The 17,985-nt window shown below is 41.7% G+C and overlaps 1 protein-coding gene across 11 annotated transcripts in view; it reads left to right on the forward strand.

The window, feature by feature from the left end:
* The first annotated feature begins 850 nt into the window (after nucleotides 1-850).
* CDC42BPA (CDC42 binding protein kinase alpha) overlaps nucleotides 851-17,985 on the forward strand; it is a 189,121-nt gene continuing 171,986 nt past the window's right edge. For 3 of the 11 annotated variants that reach the window (XM_070401236.1, XM_070401237.1, XM_070401238.1), the window contains exon 1: nucleotides 852-2,117. In XM_070401236.1, the coding sequence (XP_070257337.1) occupies nucleotides 1,940-2,117 (178 nt within the window). In that variant the 5' untranslated portion in view covers nucleotides 852-1,939. Of the gene's footprint in view, nucleotides 2,118-17,985 lie in introns of all 11 variants that reach the window. The other 8 variants (XM_070401242.1, XM_070401246.1, XM_070401247.1 and 5 more) reach the window with 5 other exon arrangements.

A 17,985-nucleotide genomic window follows, 5' to 3' on the forward strand; every position in this document is an offset into this window, starting at 1 on the left:
CTTGCTCGGGGGTGAGCTGCCCAACTCCCTCCCCGGGGCACCTGAAGGAGGCTGCCCTGGGCGCAGCGGGCGGCGGCGGGAATAGTTCCGGGGCAGAAGCCCTGCGCCCCAAGCAGGGACCCTTCGGGAATCCACAGGGCATCCTGTCCTTTGCGTTCACACACTCACCACTCGGAGGGCAGCGCACACAGCCCGTCCCGGTATTCGCCCCGGGAACTGACACAGAAACGCTGCAATGAGACCCCCGGGAAACGGCTGCTGAGCCCGAGAACTGAACTGGGGGGCTGAGGGGGCACCGGGAGGGGCGGCGAGGGCACCCTCCTGGGCAGATCTGTCGGGACCTAAGACCGCGGGGCCCCCTTAAACGTGCCCGCAGGCGGGGTCTCCGAGGACCAGGAGGGCGCCCCGCTTCGCGACCCACACGAGAAGCTCGGGGACCGGGAGAGCGCGAGGCGGCGGCGCGGATCCCCGCCCGCCCGGTCCTCCCGCATCCCGGTCCGCGGCGCCCGGTCCCCCCGCATCCCTGCATTTCGCGGCGCGGCCGCCGAGGCGGTCCCCACCCTCCTCCAGGGCCTCGGCCCGCAGGCTCGGCGGGGGCGGGGGCGCGGCGTGCGGGGCGTGCGGGGCGATGTGGGCGGGGCTTGCGGGCGGCGTGGGCGGGGCGCGTGCGCGCGGGGGGCGCGGCCGCCATATTGGATCTGCGCGCGGCCGGGCCGGGGCCGGGAGCCTGGCGGAGCCCAGGGCGCGGGCGCGAGGCCGGGAAGGCGGGGGCGGGGGCGGGAGAGGAAGGGAGTGGCCGCGAGCCGGGCTGCGGCAGCCTCCGCGCTCCTCTCCGCGGCACCAGTCCCTCCCCCGGCGCCTGGCCGCTCCCTCGTCGCCGCGGGAAGATGCCCTTCACCCGGGGGTGCGAGCCGGGGGGAGCCGGGGCCGCCGGAGCCGCCCGCACCGTCGTCGCCGCCGCCCGTGCGCTTTGAATCCCGAGAAGCACCCCCCCCTCTAGGGCGCCGGGAGCCTCGGCGGCGGCGGGTGCGGGTGTGGAGGTCGGCGCCCTGCCCGGCGCGGCCCAGCGGCCGAGCGCGACCACCGCCATGGAGCGGGCTCGGGCGGCCGAGTAGCCGCCGCTCCGGCCCGGCGCCCAGTGCTGCCCGCAGCCCCGGCGCGCCGCCCGCCAGGCCCTGGGAGAAGCCGGGAGAAAATGAAGTTTCCTCCGCATCCGCTGGGAACGGGACTCGCTGCACAGCCGTGACCCAGCGGGAGCGCGGGGGGAGGACAGCCGCCTCCGGGCGCGACTCGGTGCTCGGCCGCGGCCGCCGCAGGTCGCCCCCTCCCTCCTCCCGCCGCCGCCGGAGGAATCGCCGCGGATGCACCGGCCCAGCGGCGGTGGCGAGGATCTGCAGCGGATTTTGGGTTTCCCTCCCCCTTCCCGGCGTCTGGCCTGGTTCTCCCTGCTCCGCGCTCCTCCTTCCCGGGAAGCGAATGGCTGATGCGCCGCGGACCTAATGAATGATGCAACGGGCTTCGCTTCGGGATTAGGTTGCACGAGCTGAATTTTGAATGAAGGAGAAGAGCTGTTGATTCCCCCCCCTCCGCCCCTCCCCCGAAAGAAGTGTTGACTCGTTGGCTCGTTGTACTTTTAATTATTATTTTATTTAAATCTACGACTTAATTGTATTCTTTAAAAAATGTATCAGATATATATTTTATGGTAACCACCCGCCCCCACCTATATGTCCATGCGCGGAGTTGAAGACGCGGCAGTCAAGTGAGGGCAGCGGCGTGTTGGATGTTCGGTTCAGCACCGGCGCTGCACGGCAGTGGCTGGAATCACCAGCGGTTTGTTTTTTAAGAAACCGCAGCTTTTAACACTTGGGCTCACAGCATCCCCGGAGGAGTCGCTCACCAGTCGAAGGACAGCCAGCGGGACCCGAAGCCACCAACCATGTCCGGGGAAGTGCGCTTGCGGCAGCTGGAGCAGTTCATCCTGGACGGGCCGGCGCGGACCCACGGGCAGTGCTTCAGCGTGGAGACCCTGCTGGACATTCTCATCTGCCTGTACGACGAATGCAACAACTCTCCGCTGAGAAGGGAGAAGAACATTCTGGAATACCTAGAATGGGGTGAGTTTGTCATTATCATTTAATTGTTATAGAGAATTACTATGAGTAAACTGAGTCTATAAACATATGTAATACACGGTATAAAGTACGTAATATAGTATATATAACATTACCATAATATGTCATATGTAATATATAAATAATATTTAAATATATATATGTATATACACAATAAGAGAATAGAGACCAATTATTCCAGAATTCTTTTTCTAGGTTTTGGTGACTATTTTCCCAGGAGTACAACCAGGCTGCTCAGTTGTTGCCACGAATTAATGTGGAATTTACGAGAAAGACTTAGGTTTTTAGGTCAGCAGTTAAGAGCTTTTGAGTAATTCTGTGATGGGCAGAACTGGATGCCTCCCGGGGGTGTAACAGACATTCAATGCAAAGGTATTTATTAGTGGAAACATTCCTTCCCAGACCTTGGAAATCGCTCTGGAAAATGGGAGGAGATATTAAAATAGCTGACGTCAACAGGAACCTGAAGGTGGTTATCGGCGGGTTTTATTTCATCCCCATTTGGGACAAGCAAAGGAAGAACTGCACATGGACTTGCCATGAATTGCCGTGTTTGTAGGATAAAGTGACCTACATGTCTAAACACGTTGTGGTGGTAGTTGGGAGAGAGTGTTCGGGAGCAGCTCCTGCCTCAAGTTTGATTTGCTCTACATTTAATTCATATCTAAAGTGGTCAGTGTTTTGTCTTCGTCCCCCTGAGTATGGATGTGGTTTGGAAGACCCGCTGTAGTGGGAAAGAGCATGATGAGAGCAGGCGCTCCCAGGTGACCTTCACGCCGTGTCCAATGTTCCATCCAAGTCCATTCGCGCGTCCAGCTGTTCTCAGCGCCCACCTGCATTGGTGCACGGCTTTGCAAGGCTCAGCCCCAGGAGTGCTGTGTTACCTTCGTAAAACTGGGCATTTTAGCTTGTTGGAAAGTTTTGATACGAGAATGTCTTTGTTCCCAAGTCAGCTTTATGTTCCTGGAGTAAAAGTCAATTGGTGATTATTTTGTTTTGTCTTTTAATATGAAATTTATTAAAAGTTAGCTTGTCAGGTAAATCACTCATTTAAGATTGCTTACATTTAAGTGAATAGGATGGTTTTTTAAAACAGAATACCAGACTTTCACTGGGAAGGGAAGAATTCTAAACCATCTTTCAAGTGACTTCTCCGTTAAGAGTGAGACAACTTTGACTTTGGTACTGGTTTTGTATGTCTTATTTTTATGTGCAGAGTAAAATATTTTATCACATGTAGTTTTACATCCCATGTTTTAGAAATTTAGAACTATTTTAGAGTGATCTTTTTTGAGGTTTAAAGACAAGTTTTTGGTACTTTTAGAATTAGAGTTTCAGTTCTTGAATTATGGTTCAAGAACTCATTCTAGTCTGATTACGATTGCTATTATCTATTCTTATCTTCAGAATAGTCGAAGAACTCTTCTTATGTACCAGTAATAAATATACTTTTAAAATTATGACAAGAAGAGAAAACCTTATGCTCAATTGCCTTTTGTATTAAGAGTTTACGTAGTAGTTTTATGTTCTGAGATATTTTGCTGTACAGTATTATCAGAATAACTCATATATGTTTTCCACTAAATATGTTTCCTTGGGTTTTGTTTCTTATATATATACTTTAAAAACTCGTTATACATATTTAATTTAAGTGAAACAAGTCAAATAAGTATTTGGCCAAATACACTCTATTTTTATTAATATATTTTAAAAGCATATTAAACCAGGGACTTTTCACAATTTAAAACAAATTCAGTTTTAGTAATATGCTTCATGTTTTGTGGAAATCTGATATGACATAACAAAAATGTTCAGTCTTTTAAGTAAACTTCGATTGTGTTTCTCAGTGATAGAGAACCAGAGACCAGAATTTTAAAGGACTGACTTTTTGCACCTTTGGGCCAGGTAGTGTCTGTTGTCTCAGTCATTTTTAAGTTGGGAGTATGAGGTCTTGAAAGTGGGAATTTTCAACCACAGAAGTTTGGGTAAAGAGTAAGAAAAGGAATGTAAGAATGGAGAAGCTGTCGAGATGTGCCATAAGTAGTCGTTACTATCTTTAAGTTATTTGAGAATTTAGGTTATTTAAGAATGCCATTCTCTTCATTTAATTTAAGTATTGAAATAGGTCAGTTGTTCTTCATATATGAATTGATTACTACATTTCGGGGAAATGTCCAATTTTTTTTTTTTTCATTGCCTAACATTATATAAAAACAATTAGATTAAGAAAGTTTCCAGCTAGTGACTGGACCTCAATTTAATTTTTTAAACTTTTTTTGGGGTCTGTAATGGAAATTTACAGGGACTATTTGTTGGGGTTAAATTTGCCAATTTAGATTTTCCTTAAAGTGATACAGTTTTTAGTTTGAGTTTTAAAAGATCCAATATTTGCAACAGGAGAGTAGTAGTAGTTAAATACTTTATAATAAATGCTGTATATTTGTGTTTGGCTATTTATATTAATCAAAGTGTCATCTAGATATTCCTTATTTTTATGCTTATGACAGGCTACTTTTAAAAAAGGAGTCAGCCAAGATTCTACCTTGCTTTATTTCCATCATTTTCACTTTATTTCTAATTATGGCCCATTTCATGTTTATATTAGTACAGTTAATGTTTTGTTCATTACAGTGTCATGACAATAAGAAAATGACATTCAAGGTGAGCTATGTATATATTTGGCAGCATCCTTGCTTAGTGCTGATGGCGTGAGGGAGTAAACAAGTAGCGCTCCAGAGAGGAAGAGGGGATTAAGCCAATAAGCAACAGAGCAAGGGGATGAGACTTCCCTAAGGCCATAGGTCACTTTCACATTTAATAATACATATTTTCCAGTTATATCTAATAAGACTTGAACGACTATGTTTTGTCTCCTTTGTTTTTTAAGTTGTTGAAATAATTATGATTTGTATGTTCATAAAATTAGAGTGTTGATGTCAGTAGTCTAACTCTAGAATAAGTTACAGTAGAGTTGTAGAAGTAAAAATAACTTCCTAGTAATAACTAAATTTATTATTCAATTGGCCACCCTCTACTTTGAAATGGGAAATGGGAGTTTAAGGTAATTCTTTACTAATTTACTTAAAAAATAGGTGTAAGATGCTATTACTCAATACAAAAGAAACATCCTAGCTATTTATATGTGGTTTTTGATACTTCCTGAATCTTGGACTTTGTAACATTTCATTTAAATTTACCTTAAATAACAGTAATTTTATAGCTTGTTCAGTGATACACAAACACGCACACTAATCTGAACAATGAATAAACTTGTTACTAGAGTACATCAGCAGGTACTGTGGTGTGGGGAGCCGATATAGGGTTAAGCCTCGGACTGACCTGTTGGCAAAATCACAAACAGGTCTTCTTCCGAGTCTTAAACAACCCAATCCGAGAGGTGGCCGCTGATTTACACGTGCTGTCATTTAAAAAATAAAAATGGGGGAATTTGCCGGAAACCGGACCATCCTTGCTGCTTGACACAGTCGCTGCAGGGAAGAAACATCTGCACAGCTTATGTTTCAAGGGACCTGGCTTATATGGCATATAGTTTGCTCCCCCTCTTAGCGCCATGTGTTTTAAACAGGACCACCTCCCCAAGAAAGGTTGTTTCCCCAGGTTAAGGATTAACAGGACTAAGGAAGAGAATAAATCAGTAAATCCCCCTAGTGTTACAGAAATACCATGTACTACTTATTAAGAACTTGGACGAAGACTGTTGACAATAAATTTGGGACTTGTTGGGCCCACATCCCCAGGGGGTCTGCCCACCAGGGAAAGCACAAAAGCCTATACCCCTGGAGACCCACCAACACAGGGCAGTCCCAGGGAAGGCAAGCAGCAAGGCTGGGAGGACATAACCTTTACTGGGTAGGATAATCTCCTTCAGTCACTTCCTTGTAGCTTATCAGTAGAGCAGTAGAATAGTGACCTTGGAATAGCCCTTATAATGGAACACAGAGATTAACCTAGACAAGATTAAAATCAACAGAACTAGATAGAGACAGGATTTTTGGCAAAGGTCAGATAAGAAACTATGGAAATGAAACAAGGAACTGTAGAACGTTACCCAAAACATACCATGATGTGATTATAGAGGCATGCTTATAGGATCAAATGGTATAAATACAGATTTAACAGGACAATAAAGAGAGAACCCAACTATGCTGATGAACTGAACGCTGCCTCCATGTCATTCCTTCTTTGCCGAATCCGTCCACACCTTTGGGAACCCCTGGACCTGCTGGGGATGGACCCCAACACTGTGATGTTAACTTTTCCTTTCATTAGCATAGTTTTAAAGATTATTCACATTTTTTTCATGTGTGGGTCAGTTAAGTGAGGAGATGATGACTTGATTAGAAGGACCTGAATCTTTTTGAGGGTATTTTGTCCTTCACTTCGGCTGTTCCTCATCATTAGCTTTTCCTGAGTAGAGTTTATTAATCATACCAAATTGTCAACATGTTCATTTAATACAGAGGATTAAAATTATTTTTTTAAAATCCTCAATTACGATCTTAAAAATGTCTCAGAAATATAGGTTGGGTACTTATTTCCTTTATACTAGCCACCTAATAGTCTGTTCTAAGAAGAATAGTGAATAAGTACAGCAATTTGATTTAACACAATGCTGGCACATGGTAGAAGCATGTTCTCTAAGTGGTGGCTATTATTTTTCCATTTCTTTCTTTTCTGTTTTTAAGAATCTATTGCTTTATGAGTGAGAACAGGGATGCCAGAATTAGCACTTTGAGAATTTTAGGAATCTCATGTGGAATTACAAGGCATACATTAGCATAGCAGTGTAAAAACAAAAAACAAATAGCATAGTATGTTGTAAATTTTATGAAATTTCCCATAATTCCTAGGACTTGATTAATATTACATATCAAACCCAGGTTATGTTATGGTAAAATAACTGAACTTGTTACTGTACTATTCTGTGGCAGTCAACAAATTTCTCCAAAAACCTTTTCTCTGTTGGTATACTTATTGACAGTACATTGAATATGTAGCTCATTGTTTTTCATCCTCTTGGTTTTGATTAGTTTGAAAGTCCAACCAACATTTAAACCATTAAATAGACTATAATAGAAAATATCCAGTCCATCATGTGTAGAAAGAGTAAATATTGCTATGCACAAACTCTCGTGTTTTCTTGTATTTCTTGCTGTAGATTGGGATAAAAGAGTTTGAAACTCGTTAGTGTAGATGAAGCTGAAATATGTTGACTGTTTAACAGCGAAGAGATGATAGACATGGGTCCTTTTCTTAAAAAGCACAATCTGATGAATGAATGAAGAGAAGAAAGGTAGGGAGGGACAAGATACATGGAGAGAGAGAGGGAGTATGGAAGAGAGGAAGAGTAAGAACATGAGCTTGAACATGCTGTTTTCTTGGCTTGCTGCTTTGGTCTGACCTGGGAATGGTTGGGTATTTTTAATTTAGAAGAACTTAATAGAGAAATTAACTTCACTCCTTTGTATTTGATGGTTCATTTCCTATTCCTTTGTCATTTCCCTGTCCTGCCTTTGGGCTCTCGGATGTTGACTTCCATTGATTGTCAGAGTTTTGTAAGCTTGAACACGAGGAATGACCATAGGTCTCCATCGGTCTATACAGGTTGGACATTTTTTGGTTATATCTTCCAGTTACTCCACGTGAACGCTAGAGTAGATAATAGGTGGGAACTGCTTGCTAAGTCCAGAGGTTTTCTCATCTCTCTTGTTATTAATGAAGCTGCCAGTGAGAGTGACTTCGAGTTTGGTTGCTAACTCAGCTGCTTCTACTGTCTCTTAATGAGTCGAGAAGTTCTTTCCCTAATGGTATTTGTTTTGGAATGACCCCGCTGTCAGGATAGGTCATCCCGGACACACGAATGGCTGTCTTTGTTGTCACTGTTTTCCAGATGTAGGGGATTTCCTTTTCTTCCCCCCCATGCTGATTTGAGCTCAGGCTTGCTCTTCCCAGCTCGGTGCTCCACATTCTCCTCTGCTGTGTCCACTTCTTTTCCCAGTTAATAGGTAGGGAGTGGCTAGTCCTCTGTTGTCTAATGCCCCTGCCCCATTCTGGTGCTGCTTTATCTGCTGCTATAAAGGAGCCCCACTTTGGCTTTCAGGGTAACAGGAGGCAGAAAGACCTGGCTCCCCCACTTCCCAGTCTCGATATTTGCCCCTTTAATTCTCCCTCCTGTGAACTGTTTGCTTCTATTTTGGAATCGGGGCTTTTTCACTTTAGACCCCTCCTTAGTTTTAAAATGTGTTCTGGAAATCCATGAGAGATTAAGTGCTTTAGGGAGGTGGGTGGGAAGGAGAAGGTTTACATAGTTAAATAAATTTGGGAAACTTTTTTTTTAAAAAAAGTAAACATTAAAAATACTGCAGGTTATCTTAGAATTATAATTTCATATGATTATGGAATCATTTTTCCCCCCAGAGTATCTGGAAGGTGGATGGCAAGTGTTCCATGGAACACCCTTTGAGAAATGTTCTTTCAGTATGAGGTCATGGTATTCTTTGTATCAGGGTTCTAAGGGAAAATCTTGAGGGCAACAGGGATACTGCGTGGTTTGTAGAGAGAATCCAAATCTCAATAAGTTATATTTTACTTAGTGGTTGTAAACTTTTACTTTTATTTTTTTTAAAAATATATTTTTATTGCTTTCAGAGAGGAAGGGAGAGGGAGAGAGAGAGAAACATCCATGAGAGAGAATCATTGATCAGCTGACTCCTGCACACTTCCTACAGGGGATCAAGCCTGCAACCCAGGCATGTGCCTGACCGGGAATTGAACTGTGACCTCCTGCTTCATAGGTCGATGCTCAACCACTGAGCTACACTGGTTGGGCAGTTGTAGACTTTTAATTGTCTTATGTGTGATAGTCATGTGAGTTGAAAAACAATCATGGTAGCACAAGAGTGATGCTGGTGAAAATTACATTTAGGAAAAGCATCCTGTAGAGTGAAATTAGATATAATAATGAACTAGTGCTGTTAACCTATGAAATCCTTGGAATTACTGAGAAGTTTCTGTTTATGACCTTCTCTTGCTCTAATTAAACTTGCTTTTCAAGTACAGGCATTCATAATAAGTAGGGAAATTCTCATTTATAGCTTTATTATATAATATTTATTTAATAATTATTGTATAATTGTAACATGTTGCAAAACTGTTATTTATCTGAAATAATTGTATTCACTACTTTGTGATATTTGAAAGAGATCATGGACTTATGCAACTTTAGAATTCATTATAGTGTTCAGTATTATTTTGTCTAAGAGGTTACAACTTTTAGCTAATCTGTTGTTTTCAGATGTTTGGACTAATGTGGAACTTTGCTGTTATTGTAACATTGTATCTGTGAAGCTATGGGTTTCAAGTGGCAGCAATTATTATTTGTTGTATACAGGAACCAGAAGATACAATCCTTTCATTAAAGAGAAAAACCATGTATAATTGTTGCTACTTCAGCACTATGTGAACAGGTAGGACTCTGTGACACTATAAACTTCTGCGTGTTAGGGTGGCATAATAGTGGGATAATTAGTCTTCTTTTCTCTCCTGATAGACATTTATTTTTCTCATTAATTCTTCCCCATTACCACCATTTCTCTTACCCCCAGTCTAACTGTGCTAAAAGTACTGCTGCTTATGTGGATGAAAGCAATCTTTTAAAAATACACGTGGCCTGCCCTAGCTGGTTTGGCTCAGTGGATAGAGCGTCAGCCTGAGGACTGAAAGGGTCCCAGGTCGATTCCAGTCATGGGCACATGCCTGGGTTGTGGGCTCAATCCTCAGTAGGAGGCGTGCAAGAAACAGCCAATCAGTGATTCTCTTTCATCACTGATGTTTCTATCTCTCTCTCCCGCTCTCCCTTCCTCTCTGAAATCAATAAAAATATATTAAAGAACAAACATGTGGCCCAGCTGATGTAGCTCAGGAGTTGAGCGTCATCCTATGAACCAGGAGGTCACGGTTCGATTTCCCGTCAAGGGCACATGCCAGGGTTGCAGGCTCCATGGCCAGTGGGGCTCAGGCAGGAGGCAGCTGATCAATGATTCTCTCTCAGCATTGATATTTCTATCTCTCCCTCTCCCTCTCCCTCTCTGAAATAAATTTAAAAAAAAAACACGTGAAGTAGTTCAGTCTGTGTAATCATTTAACTTTTAGTTTTCTTTCCAATTGCTTACGCAACACTGTAGGCTTATCAATGAAAAAAACACACACCCTTCTATTCAGTTTGCTCTATTCATAGTGATAAAACGTAATTCAATTTACAGAGTTTCCATAAGTAGAATACCTCAACTTGAAATATTCCTGCTCTAAACCAATGATACTGATAACAGAGTCTTTGGATTCAGACTGATTTTGGTTATTAACTGGGTATTTAAGCAAGTTATTTAACCTCTCTCTTACCATTTGTAAAAAATGGGCATAATAGTAGTAGCTTATTTTGCCAAAAGGTTGAAAGTTGATTTAGTTGTTTTTTTTTCCCCCTGGTGACTTCTTGTTGTATTTTGTCAACCTTTCCCTCCCATTTTGGTTTTTAAGTTTCTGTCTAGTCTTTGATAAAGGAAAAATTAAAACGCTATTTTTTTGGTAAAGTTTAATTGAAATGTACTAATTCAAAGATATAAATAACTGCATTTACCATTAACAAACATATTCACAGCTTACTGATAATATTTCATTGGCATTGGAGATGCCTCTCCCTGTGTGACTGTGCAAACAGTATCTCATTCCTTCTTCTAGGATAAGACATTTGCATTGGAACATTTTGTTGTTCTTAACTGAACTATTTTTAAGTAAATACTAAGCCAATACCCATTCTTTCTACCACCAACAGCAAATATTATGAAGTGGCTAGTTGTGTCTTATTTTTGGATTTAAGTAACTCCAATATGCAATTTAGTGGTAGCCATCTGGACCTCAACTCAGAATAAACTTAAATTAATAATAAAAAATTAGTGATGTGTCTAACTTTGGACTTTATGGACTAAAGATTACACAGCATTCGTAAATGCATGTTGTGTGGCTTGACAGTAAGTATGAAGGAGATAATTATTGTATACCAGTGTTTCCCAAACGATATTTCAAGAGATAAAAATGAATATTCTGAAAATTAAGAGTTCAGGGGATAGGTAAGATTGGGAAATAGGGTTCATTGCATCCCTCTGGATATTACAAAGTATGTTACCATGGTAAACGTTTTTAAAGTTCTGCAGTATAGAAGCTCTTTAACTTTGTTTTACCTATAATTTGCCTAAGTCATTTGACTTCGGAACCCTTTTAAAGAGGAACAGCTGATTTGCAAAGATGCTCCTGCTAACCTAGTGATTTCCCCTCCCTTCGGTAGGGCTTGATCATTTTTTAATCCAGTTACCTCTCTTACAGAATTAGTACAGAATTTGAGAGAGAGACTATCATGGCTGTGAAATAGAGCACAGCTAATTAGATTTTATGAGGGTTTTGTAAAAGCAGTGTAGTTGTCCTGCTACAACAAGAATCTATTAAGTATCTGGTTTACTGGGAGTGTAGTGTCCCAACTTGACTCAGATATTATTAAAAGCCATCAAGCATTCACTTAGATGCCTGTCCTAAGATTTAAAAAATACTTGCTTGAAAAGATAAGGAAAGCCCACAATGGCTGAAGCCCCATTTTGAGATTGTATTGCCAGCTATGGCCTTGCCGGGACCAAAAATCATGAATAAGAAACATTTTAGCCGAAACCGGTTTGGCTCAGTGGATAGAGCGTCGGCCTGCAGACTGAAGGGTCCCGGGTTCGGTTCCGGTCAAGGGCATGTACCTGGGTTGCGGGCACATCCCCAGTAGGAGATGTGTAGGAGGCAGCTGATTGATGTTTCTCTCTCATCGATGTTTCTAACTCTCTATCTCTCTCCCTTCCTCTCTGTAAAAAATTAATAAAAATATATTAAAAAAAAAAGAAATATTTTAAATCAGACTAAAAGTTCAGGTATGTGATAAAGCTAAACTATAGATGTGATTATCATAAAGCTCTTCCCTATTCCATACTTAAAAAGATTTTCCTCGCTTTTATGGTTAAAAATATAGTAATATTTGCAAGTGTGGTGCGATTTCTGTTTCTGCCTTTTTGCTGCATACCTTTGTGATGTGTCATCCCATTTCGGACTGATGCATGCTAAGCTGACAGTTCTTTCCAGGAGTCCATTGCTCTGTTACATTGCTTGAGGTTGTGATGAAGTGGTCATATTTGTTTTTTTGCTTGTCTTCCTGTGGTAATCCCAGTTAAGTACAGCAGCTCTTGGGCTATCCTGATTTTATTCACCCTCTCTGTGCATCTGGCTCAATTGTTTGTCTGTATTAAACGTATCTAAATGGATTACACTCCTGGTCTTATTGGCCTTATTCATCATGCTCCCCCCCCCCCCCCCCATGCGAACTAATCTGCAACCTCATTATTAAATGTGCCCCTCAACTGAAAATATTGTGAATCCTACACATCCAGACCTTTGTTTAGTAGAAGGGCTTTTAAAAAAATATAACATGAGCTGGTGTGGCTCAGTGGTTGAGTGTTGTTGACCCATGCATCAAGAGGTCACGGTTCGATTCCTGGTCAGGACACATGCCTGGGTTTCAGGCTCAGTCCCCAGTGGCGGCTGAACGATGTTTCTCATCAGTGTTTCAATCTCTCTCTCTCCCCTTCTACTCTCTAAAAATCATTGGGGGAAAAAAAATTCTCTGGTGAGGGTCAACAACAAAAACACACAACATGATCCTTGATTATTTCAGCATCCTGCTTGATATCCTACAATGACTACTGATAGCTTTCAGAATGACATTTGAATTCCATAGCATGGCATACAGAATTTTTAATGATATGGTCCTTGTCTATTTCCCTAATCTTTTTCTTTACTTTTAAGAAATATTTTTTAGAAACTTTGAAACAATCTAAAACTTACAGAAAAATTGCAACTACAGTACAATGTTTTCCCCTCTGAACCATTGAACAGTGAAGTGGCAGCTTGATGCCCTATATGTTTGTGTGTATTTTCTACATTCTTTTAATAACCACGTGCAACTATTAAAATCGAGAAATTAACACTGATGCATTACTGTCTTCTAATCTTTAGAACTCATTCAAGTTTGTCAGTTGTCCTGGTAATATCTTTATAGCAAAAGGATTCAAAAGGATTCAGTTCAAAGTCACGTGTTGCATTTGGATATCATGCCTTATAGTGTCATTCATTCTGGACTAGGTGTTCAGATTTTTCTCAATTTTCATGACTTTGACACCTTTTTATTTATTGATTGATTTTTTTATTGACTTTAGGGAGAGAGAGAGAAACATCAACAATGGGAGAGAATCATTGATCAGCTGCCTCCTGCACTCCCCACACTGGAGCCAGTAACCAGGCATGTGCCCTGTCTGGGAATTGAACCATGACCTCCAGGTTCATAGGTCAATGTTCAACCACTGAGCTATGCCAGTCGGGGCCCAAATAATTTTTTTTTTAAAATATGTTTTTATTGATTTCAGAGAGAGGAAGGGAGAGGGAGAGAGAGACAGAATCATCAATGGGCTGTCTCATGCATACCCGTTACTAGGGATCGAGCCTGAAACCCGGGCATATGCCCTAACCAGGAATTGAATGGTGACCTCCTGGTTCAAGTGTGGATGCTCAACCACTGAACCACACTGACTGGGCCCAAATAAAGTTTATAAAAAGTCATAATTTTGATTTTAGAATTCAGTGGAAAGTAATAAGATTCTGGCCAAATTATCTTAAATTAACCTATTGAATTTTAGTATTACTTCTAAGTAATAGACAAAGAGGATTTTAATTCGAAGAACTGTATTGATGATGTTTATTAATAAAAATATTTTCAAAAATACTTGTTTTATTTCCATTCTATCTGAAAATAATTAGAACAGGATCTTTTTCATAATAATTATGACATCTATTATCTCTCTTAGAATAAAAGTATGGCAATGCTTGGGTCTCTAGATATATACAGGGTAGGGTAAAAGTAAGTTTACAATTGTGAGTACATGAAACAGAGTTTATTCTTGTGTTATATATTAGTTATTGTATTATTTTCCATATGAACAACATTAACCGACTTTTGCCCCACGCTGAATGTAGTGAAATGTAGTTTTTATCTGAAATGTAAAAAATTATCTTAGACTTTTAAAAAATCAATATATATTTTATTGATTTTTTACAGAGAGGAAGGGAGAGGGATAGAGAGTTAGAAACATAGATGAGAGAGAAACATTGATCAGCTGCCTCCTGCACACTCCCTACTGGGTATGTGCCCGAAACCAAGGTACATGCCCTTGACCGGAATCGAACCTGGGACCTTTGAGTCCGCAGGCCAGCGCTCTAGCCACTGAGCCAAACCGGTTAGGGCTATCTTAGACTTTATAGTTCTTCTTTTCAACAATAATACTTTAAAAGTTATTATAATAGGTCTTATAGACCTCAGGCCTTTTTGTTAAGATTTAACTGAGTTTTTCTTTAAAATGAACTTGAAAGGGATTTTGTGAACATTTGTATTTTAAGTATTTCTTGAATTTATGATTCTGTGGCAGAAACAGGTCAAATTTTTGATGGCATAAGTTCTGACCTCCATGGTTGGTGGAAGAAAACAATTTACACGATAGTGAGTAATAAGAAAAGGCTGTTGATTAATAATAAAAATGGAGGGTTGATGGCAGACTTTTGGCTCTAATTGAAAATCTAATGCAAATTGGTTTAAATAATGAGAGTTTTACTAGGTAACCTATCAAGAGCAAAGGTAGGGTAAACTTACAGGTTGACGGCTCTACAATGTCGTCAAACATCCGGATTCTTTCAGTCTCACTGCTGCTGTAGCTGAGGCTTTTCTTAACACCACCCACCCCCAACCCCTCCCAAGGTTATAGGATGGCACAGGAAGAGCAGGATTCCTTTTCCAGGTGGGGGAGAGAAAGTGGCTTCCTACCATCCTCTTAAGACAGCGGTTCTCAACCTGTGGGTCGCGACCGCTTTGGCGGTCAAACAACCCTTTCACAGGGGTCGCCTAAGACCATCCTGCATATCAGATATTTACATACGATTCATAACAGTAGCAACATTACAGTTACAAAGTAGCAACGAAAATAATTTTATGTTTGGGTCACAACATGAGGAAATGTATTTAAAGGGCCAGAAGGTTGAGAACCACTGTCTTAAGAGGAGTAAGGAAAGGAAGCTCTCAGAACTTCTCTTCTCCAGTCTTAATGTCCACAGTTAGGTCTCATGTCTGTTCCTGAACCAGTCATTGCATTGGTGCATGAGCTGTGTAAGGAAAGAGCAGGTAACTTATTATTAGGATTTTAAGAAGAGGGAATGATTCTTGGTAAACTACAAATGGTCTCCACTACAGTTGGCATTGAGTTTTACAATTTATTTATAGCCTTTTCTTTAGGAATTTAGTGCTATAGTAAAGTGTTATGGTGTTCTTTTCTTTTCCCTAACACCTTTAAGTAATACCTTCTCGTGTGTTTTGTTTTTTTAAAAATATATATATTTTATTGTCTTTTTACAGAGAGGAAGGGGAGGGATAGAGAGCTAGAAACATCAACCAGCTGCCTCCTGCACACTCCCTACTGGGGATGTGTCCGCAACCAAGGTACATGCCCTTGACCGGAATCGAACCTGGGACCCTTGAGTCCGCAGGCCGAAGCTCTATCCACTGAGCCAAACTGGTTAGGGCTGGGTTTTTTGTTTTTTTTTTAATATATTTTTACTAGAGGCCCGGTGCATGAGCGGGCCTAGGCCAGCAGGCGGACATCCCTTGAGGGGTTCTTAGTGCTGCCGTGAAGGCGGGAGAGGCTCCTGCCACTGCTGCTACACTTGCCAGCTGTGAGCCTGGCTTCTGGCTGAGCAGCGCTCCCTTGTGGGAGTGCACTGACCACCAGGGGGCAGCTCTTGTGTTGAGCGTCTGCCCCCTGGTGGTCAGTACGCGTCATAGTGACTGGTCATTCTGCATATTAGGGTTTTATTATATAGGATTGACTTCAGAGAGGAAGGAAGAGGGAGAGAGAGATAGAAACATCAATGATGAGAGACAATCATTGATCAGCTGCCTCCTGCAAGCCCCCTACTGGGGATCGAGCCTGCGACCTGGGCATGTGCCCTTGACCAGAATCGAACCTGGGACCCTTCAGTCTGCAGGCCGTTGCTCTACCCACAGAGCCAAACCGGCTAGGGCTCATGTAGTTTTGATTTAAGGATTCTGAGCCAGCGTTAATCTATGGAAGAGAGAAAAGGATGCATTATAAATGTCACTAATTAAATTTTAATTTTAAAATTGCACATGGTCATTAAAAAATGCTTTTCGAATCCATGCCATCTTTTCTGGTTTATCCCTCTCTGAATACCTGTAAAACTTGTTTATGGTGTTCATTTGACAACCAATTGACTTATTTTGGATTATTAATTGTCTTTTTATATATCACATCAAGGATCACTTCTCATTCTATATCTAATGCAAATTCCAGTATAACTTTATTGTTAGTGGTATCTGCAGAGATGTGGTTAGGAGAAGGTCTGTTTAAAGTCAATTTAATAAATATTTAGTGTGCACAATAAGTATGTGTATAATGGAGGTGCAGGAATTATTATGTGTACAGTGGAGTGTTGGAACAATAAAGACTAACAACATGTGGTTCCTGCCCTCAAGAAATTAAGCCGACTATAAGTGTATGAAAAGAGGCCCAGGAGAGAGATTACTATTGACAAGGAGAGTGGGGAATGGACAAGAATTAATCATGGAGACATTTGAGCTGATCCTGAGATGAGAATTTTTTGTCCATTTTAGATGGAAGGAAACAGTGGAAGGCAGAGTGTGGAGGCAGCAAAGCTCAAAGGCAACAGGGGGAGGGAATAGTGGGAAACATGGTTGGAATGGTGAGTTGGAGCATTTCAGTTGGCTTATTACAAAATTTGAATTTGATTCTTTAGGCATTGGGAGCCACTGAATATCTATTTGTTTTTAAAGCAAGACTTGGAAACTGCTTTCTATCAAAGTATAAGTACTCTTAAGATGTGTAGTCTTTTGTTATGATAGAATGTTTGGTTAGTATATTCATTAATTCATTTTAACAAATATTTATTTCATACTTTCTCTGTGGTAGGTACCAGTTTCTGGAGATACAACAGTGAATAAGACAGGCAGGGTGTCTGCTATCATGGAGCTTACCTCATAATTTGGGAGAGTCAGAAAATAAACATGTAAATAAATAGGATTATTTCAGATATTGGTAACAGTTATAAGGAAAATAAGCATATGACAGTGTTTTGGGTGGTAATTTAGATTGGTTGGTCACAGGATGAAGTCCATGTTTTTGGCCCGAGGAATCAGATGAATAACAGCAGCTCCTATTTATTATTTACTGTATGTCAGGCACTATTGAAGCAGTTTTCATGGATTGTCTCACATAATCATCATCTAAAGAAGGGAGCATTATCCCTATTTCACAGATGAGGAAACTGAGGCACAGGTCTGTAGTCTCATCTATGTCTATGCAAATATAAAAGGCTAATAGCAAAGTGTCCCCTCTGGAGTTCGGAGAACGGGAGTTCGATTGCTCGCTATGACGTGCACTGACCACCAGGGGGCGGGGTGGAACATGGTGGCCGCTGAGGGAGCGAGGGAAGGAGGAGGTGGGGAGGGGGCGGAATTTGATTTTAGAATACACACTCTTAGTTGCAATTACTCATTTGTACTGAGATAGCATATATAATGGGGAGGGCTATGGATGGGGTGAGAAGAATTCTGTTTTGGCCATGTTGAGTTTGGGACAATAGCCAGTTGAACATATATTAGTTATTGGGAAGG

This window comes from Myotis yumanensis, unplaced genomic scaffold (assembly GCF_028538775.1).
Source record: "Myotis yumanensis isolate MYYU_CA2020_CCGP unplaced genomic scaffold, mMyoYum1.0.hap1 SCAF_22, whole genome shotgun sequence".
Classification (NCBI taxonomy): Eukaryota; Metazoa; Chordata; class Mammalia; order Chiroptera; family Vespertilionidae; genus Myotis; species Myotis yumanensis.